The 7,500-nt window shown below is 38.5% G+C and overlaps 1 protein-coding gene across 14 annotated transcripts in view; it reads left to right on the forward strand.

Moving 5' to 3' along the window:
* Positions 1 to 7,500, forward strand: part of syngap1b (synaptic Ras GTPase activating protein 1b) — a 103,546-nt gene that overhangs the window by 55,733 nt on the left and 40,313 nt on the right. For all 14 annotated transcript variants that reach the window (XM_088998366.1, XM_088998364.1, XM_088998374.1 and 11 more), the window contains 6 exons: positions 325 to 446; positions 632 to 785; positions 886 to 984; positions 5,118 to 5,357; positions 6,565 to 6,903; positions 7,275 to 7,419. In XM_088998366.1, coding sequence (XP_088854492.1) covers positions 325 to 446; positions 632 to 785; positions 886 to 984; positions 5,118 to 5,357; positions 6,565 to 6,903; positions 7,275 to 7,419 — 1,099 coding nt within the window. The remainder of the gene's footprint in view (positions 1 to 324; positions 447 to 631; positions 786 to 885; positions 985 to 5,117; positions 5,358 to 6,564; positions 6,904 to 7,274; positions 7,420 to 7,500) is intronic.

Consider the following 7,500-nt stretch of genomic DNA (forward strand, 5'->3'; position numbering starts at 1 on the left):
AATAAATAAATAAACAAACAAATAAATAAATAAATAAATAAATAAATAAATAAATAAAAATACAAATACAATGCAAAACTCCCCTTTAAACCCACTTTATTCCTGTTTTTTACGCCTCCAGAAAGCTTTTATAAGATACATCCGCGCCTTATTTACTGTTTGAATGTGTTTACTCGGCCGTGTTGCATAACGTTGATTTACACACACGTGTGCACGCCGCTGCCCCCCGCAGACCGTATTGGCACACTGCAGCCCCTCTGTGCATTGACATCACCTTGCCTTGTGCTCTTTCCTCATCATGGATGGTTTTGTTGTTATGTGTAGAGTTTCCTGAGCAGGAGGTTGAAGGGCTCCATCAAAAGGGCCAAAAGTCAGCCCAAACTGGACCGAACCAGCAGCTTCCGACACATGATCCTGCCTCGCTTCCGCAGTGCCGACCAGGACAGGTCGGTGTTGTCTGACCTTGTAACGCCAACCCTTATCACAACTAAACTAATCCTGTGACTGTAAAGTGACCTTGAGAGTTTTGAAAGGCGCTTATAAATGATTGTATTATTATTATTATGTGAAATGGATGAATATGAAACTAGTGCGCACACTGTAAATCACCCCCGCCCTCCTCGCCCTGCAGGACGCGCTTGATGCAAAGCTTCAAAGAATCCCACTCGCACGAATCGCTGCTGTCGCCCAGCAGCGCCGCCGAGGCGTTGGACCTCACGCTGGACGAGGACGCCGTCATTAAGCCCGTCCACTCCAGCATCCTGGGACAAGAGTATTGCTTTGAGGTGATCACCCCCCCCCCCCCCCCACCACCACCACTCTTTCCCGTTCTCGCCGTTGCTACGGTAACTAACAGTTGTGGGTGTGTGGGGGCGTATGCCTCAGGTGACCACGGCGTCGGGGACCAAGTGTTTCGCGTGTCGTTCGGCGGCCGAGAGAGACAAATGGATCGAGAATCTGCAGAGAGCCGTCAAGCCCAACAAGGTGAGTGGAGGCTACCAAAGACCCAAACAACCACCTTATACTGTCATAATAATAATAGTAATGATAATAATGATAATACTAATAATGATACTACTACTACTACGACTACTACTACGACTATGACTACAACTATGATTATGACTACGACTATGACTACTACTACTAATAATAATGACACTACTACTACTACAACGAATAATAATAATAATAATAATAATAATAATAATAATAATAATAATAATGATACTAATAATAATTATAATGATACTACTACTACTACTACTACTAATAATACTAATACTAATACTAATGATGATACTAATAATGATATTACTACTACTACATTTTAATAATAATAATAATAATTTTAATACTACTACTACTACTACTAATAATAATAATAATAATTTTAATACTACTACTACTACTACTAATAATAATAATAATAATAATTTTAATACTACTACTACTAATAATAATAATGATACAAATGATACTAATGCTGATACTACTACTACTATTGAAAAAAATCATATAAGTAGTAATAATAATAATAATAATGATACTACTACTAATAATAATGATACTAATGATTATACTAATAATGATACTACTAATAATAATAATAAATTTCATTTATAAGCGCCTCTCAAAACTCTCAAGGTCACTTTATAGTACAGGATAATGATACTAATAACTGATAATATTGATGATACTAATAATGATAATGAATACACTAATAATGATACTACTACTACTACTAATAGTAATATTACTACTACTACTACTAATAATAATAGTAATAATAATAATAATAATAATAATAATAATAATAAAAATAATAATAATAATAATAATAAAAATAATAATAATAACATTTTATTTATAAGCGCCTTTCAAAACAGTCAAGGACACTCTACAGTCACAGGATAAGGACAGTAAAACCACAGATACAATTATAAATAATAAAAAAAAGAGATTAATCTTTCCAGAAAATGCAATTTTAAATAGATAGTTTTGAGATGGGAATTGAATGTGGGGTGGGAAGAGAATCAATATTTCGGACATACTGTATACATATGTGTGGGTCGCTCTCGCACCTCACCCTGTCCCACCCCGTAACTCTCCTCCTTGTCCATAATCATCGCACTGTGCCAAAACTGTTGTTACCATCACCAAAAATAAGAAAAATCTAAAAATGTGTGCTAGCAAAAGACTCATGCTTGGTGATAAAAAAAGCAAACAAAAAAAGCTTTCTTTGATGGAAAGCAACCACCGGAATTATTCGTCAGGTGGAACCGAGCCATCCAGATGTTCTGTCCGTAGGGGTCCTGACTCGTTCACGCACACACGCCCGCACGCAATCGAGCAAACATCAGTCAGATCCCAAGCAGAGCTGAGAGTCAGAGCAAAGACAAACAGCTTGAATTGTATTTGTGCAGCTTCTTAATCGATGGATATCGTATTCAGCTCGACGGCGTCGACATGAGGCGCAGCTGCTCTCAGCTTCTGGCCACGCGCGGACAAGCTACTCATTCTGGCAATGTTGAAATCAACCCCCAAAAATGTATATATGTATGTGTGTGTGTGTGTGTGTGTGTGTGTGTGTGTGTGTGTGTGTGTGTGTGTGTGTGTGTGTGTGTGTGTGTGTGTGTGTGTATAAATATACCGGTGTCTATATATATATACAGTAAAGTCTCGTTATATCGATATCGGATATATCGATAGTCCCGGTTATATCGATACTATTTCTATGCACGCACGGAGAAAATTACATGCAAACAGGGTCGGATATATCGATAGTCCCGGTTATATCGATATTTTTTCGGACTCCCTTGAATATCGATATAACGAGACTTTACTGTATATATATATATACACACAGTGAGACCTCAACTTACAAACACCTTACAAACTTTTCATCTTACAAACTTCAAATTTCTGAAAATTAAACCTTATAATAAGCACTATTTTCATAATACACACCCACCACGGCTGGCGAAGTGATCTTCGGCGGAAGCACACGACCGAACAGCACCAGAGGTTAAGTTATCAACAGTCCTTATGGAAGGTGACTCTCCTTCCATAAGCCATCAACGACCATCAAAATAAAACTTTATTTTGATAAAACATAAATAGAACGTAACTAAACGTAAAAAAAAAAACGTTACGTAAATAAAACGTAAATAAAACTTTATTTTACAGCACAGTTTATTTCTTTAGTTACAGTCCTCATGTAATGTGCCGCTCTTTCCAAACAGCAATTCCGTTTAACCTTCCACCTCCAACGCCATTCCATCAAGCCGTCAATGACCATCACAAATGCAAATAAAGTGACTTTATGATACAATACAGTGTATTTCTTTCATTACAATACAATTGCACATTTATTATACATAGAATAAGGTATGTTGTCTGTAGTTTTAAGGCTTATTTAGTTGAAAAGTATATTTTATGGAAACCCGGGAACGGATTATTCCCATTTTAATGGTCTCCTATGGGAATTTTTTTTTTTGAGATACACACTTTTCGCCTTACATACTATGTCTGGGAACCAATTAAGTTCGTAAGTTGAGGTCTCACTATATATATATATATATATATATATATATATATATATATATATATATATATATATATATATATATATATATATATACAGTAAAGTCTCGTTATATCGATATCGGATATATCGATAGTCCCGGTTATATCGATACTATTTCTATTCACGCACGGAGAAAATTACATGCAAACGGTCGGATATATCGATAGTCCCGGTTATATCGATATTTTTTCGGACTCCCTTGAATATCGATATAACGAGACTTTACTGTATATATATATATATTTTTTTTTTTTTTCATTATCATCTAAGTAACATTGAAAAAGATTTTTGATGATGATACGACGACGATGTTCTTGTGGTCTAGCGGGTGCAGTAATTAGGCGAGCAGATGGCCACCTCCTTTCAAACGATTAATTATGAATTCTCAATTACAGCGAAAAGCTGCCGTGTGCAAATGACGCCTATGCCCTCGAGGGGCGCTAACAACGACGACAACAACTACTACGTCATATGACAATGGCCTTTTGGCATGTCTCAAGACACTGAAATATTTTGTGAGATTTTGACACGTCGTGAGGTTTTTGAAGACGCCTCAAAACATTGCATGAGAGTTTGACGGACATCCTGATGTTTTGGTTTTGCAAGACGACAACATATCTTGCTACACTTTGATATACAGTGATACCTCAGCTTACGAACTTTGGTTGCCAGAAAATGTGTGTAAGGTGAAAAGTTCGTCTGCCAAACATTTATTTCCCATAAAAACCATTAAAAACAAGAATAATCCATTCCCAGGTTCCCATGAAACACAATTTTCTCCCCAAAAAATTACACAAAACATACCTTATTTTATGTATAATAAATGTGCTATTGTATTGTAATTAAATAAATAAACTACTGTATAATAACGTTGTTTTATTTACCTAGTTAGCTGGCTATCTATTGGCTATCTGTTAGCTAGCTAGCTGCCTGGCTGGCTGGCTATCTATTAGCTATCTAATAGCTAGCTGGCTAGCTTTTTATTTGAGTTATTTTCGGGTTGAGTGAACGCTGGCGCATGTGGCTGCCGCTGCTCACCCACAGAAAAAGTGATCCAGTGACTGTAAAGGGACCTTGAGGTTTTTGAAAGGTGCTTACAAATGAAATGGATTATTATTATTATTATTATTATTATTAGTAGTAGTAGTAGTAGTAGTAGTAGTGTGGAAAATACGTGATCCCCAATGTAACTTGTGACACGTTGACATACTTTGTATGAACGTGACTTCGACATATTTTGTACATCTCCGTCGTATCTCGTGAGACTTCAACACTTTTACCAAAGACGCTGACAACAACAAAAATGACACTCGAGCCTAATTGACTCAACCCGCCATGTTTAAAAATAGCCCGCCGTGCGTTTGGAAATAGCCTGGGGTTCTTTTGTGATGGAGCTGTCTGTCTCCTCGATTGTACATCCCTTCATCTTGTGAGTCACTTCCTGCCACGCTATATATCTCCGTTTCGCGGCCTCGCTTTACATCATTCGTACAATCCGTATAAGCCTGCCGCTTCTTCCCTCTTCCAGGACAACAGTCGGCGTGTGGACAATGTGCTCAAGTTATGGATCATCGAAGCGCGGGAGCTTCCAGCTAAGAAGCGATACTACTGCGAGCTATGCCTGGATGACATGCTATACGCGCGAACCACTAGCAAACCGCGCACCGACACGGTCTTCTGGGGGGAACACTTTGAGTTCAACAACCTGCCCGCCGTACGAAACCTGCGCCTGCACCTCTATAAGGAAACGGATAAGAAAAGACGCAAGGTGAGACGGCACGAGATTCGATTGGATTCGGGGTTTTCTGAACTAAATGTTTTTTTTTTTCATTGGTTTTAAGTTTTATGATGAAATTAGTGTCTATTTAGGCTTCACAGTGCGAACATGACGGATATACAAGTGAAAACATGACGATTTAGCCTATTGTTTAGCTGTGAGGTCTGGTCAATTGGATTTATTAGTCTCGCAGTGGATACATTTACATTTCGCAGCAGCAAAGGGATGAAAGTAAGCAAAGGAAAGGAAGAAGTAGAAAATGAATGACTCTGTTTATTTGTGTTGTCATATACAGGGAGACCTCAACTTACAAACTTAATTGGTTCCCAGACAGAGTGTGTAAGGCGAAAAGTGTGTATCTCAAAAAAAATTCCCATAGGAGACCATTAAAATGGGAATAATCCGTTCCCGGGTTTCCATAAAATATACTTTTCAACTAAATAAGCCTTACAACTACACACAACATACCTTATTCTATGTATAATAAATGTGCTATTGTATTGTAATGAAAGAAATACACTGAATTGTATCATAAAGTCACTTTATTTACATTTGTGATGGTCATGTATGGCTTGATGGAATGGCGTTGGAGGTCGAAGGTCAAAAGCAATTGCTGTTTGGAAAGAGAGGCGGATTACATGAGGACTGTCGGTAAAAAAATAAACTGTGCTGTAAAATAAAGTTTTATTCATGAAATTTAAATTTCATAAAATTTATGAAAATTAAACCTTATAATAAGCACTATTTTCATAATACACACCCACCACGGCTGGCGGAGTGATCTTCGGCGGAAGCACACGACCGAACAGTACCAGAGGTTAAGTTACCAACAGTCCATATGGAAGGTGACTCTCCTTCCATAAGCCATCAACGACCATCACAAAGGTAAATAAAATGCCTTTATTATATAGTACAGTTTATTTCTTTAATTATAATACCATAGCACATTTAATATGCATAAAATAAGGTATATTTTGTGTAGTTTTAAGGCTTAGAAAATTGTGTTTTATGGGGACCTGGGAACGGATTATTCTCATTTTAATGGTTTCCTATGGGAAATTAATGTTTGGGATACACACTTTTCCCCTTACTCACGCTGTCTGGGAACCAATTAAGTTCGTAAGCCAAGGTATCACTGTATGTAAGTGATTTAAAACAACCTAAAAGCGAATCTGTCCTATATTCATTCCACTTCCAGGAAAAGAGCACCTATTTAGGCTTGGTGAGCATCCCCATCTCCAGCATCACCGGCCGTCAATTCGTGGAGCAGTGGTACCCTGTCATCCAGCCTAGCGTCCTCACCAAAGGGGCGGGCGTAGGGGGCGGCGGCAAGATCATCAACGCCTCGTTACGCCTCAAGTCCCGTTTCCAAACCATGAACATCCTGCCCATGGAGTTGTATAAGGAGTTTGCGGAGTACGTCACCAACAACTACCGCACGCTATGCGCCGTTCTGGAACCCGTACTTAGCGTCAAAAGCAAAGAGGAAGTGGCTTGTGCGCTGGTGCACATCCTGCAGAGTACTGGAAAAGCCAAGGTATCTTTCGATTCTCAGGTTTTTCGAGTTGTACCTGGACAGTCTAGTCCAGGAAACGTTTTGACTAAGCGAGCCATAAAAGTAAAATACAGTAAAGTCTCGTTATATCGATATCGGATATATCGATAGTCCCGGTTATATCGATACTATTTCTATGCACGCACGGAGAAAATTACATGCAAACAGGGTCGGATATATCGATAGTCCCGGTTATATCGATATTTTTTCGGACTCCCTTGAATATCGATATAACGAGACTTTACTGTATTTAGTAATGTTGTGAAAGTGAAAATGACAAAAACCCTGGCATTGCAGTGGACATTTTTTTTGCACATCGTCTGGCAATAAATGAGTTAATTTGGTGCGTCCAGGACTTCCTGTCGGACATGGCCATGTGCGAGGTGGACAGATTCATAGACCGGGAGCACCTTATCTTCAGAGAGAACACTCTGGCCACCAAAGCAATAGAAGAGTACCTCAAGCTCATCGGACACAAGTACCTCAAGGATGCCATCGGTTCGTATATGTCGTCCAACTTCTCCAATACTTAAAATTGACCTTTCCAACATTTGATAAAGCGCCTGTCCTTATTGGCTC

The sequence above is a fragment of the Hippocampus bargibanti genome, linkage group LG06 (assembly GCF_051943395.1).
Source record: "Hippocampus bargibanti isolate YZ-2025 linkage group LG06, ASM5194339v1, whole genome shotgun sequence".
In the NCBI taxonomy this organism is placed as follows: domain Eukaryota; kingdom Metazoa; phylum Chordata; class Actinopteri; order Syngnathiformes; family Syngnathidae; genus Hippocampus; species Hippocampus bargibanti.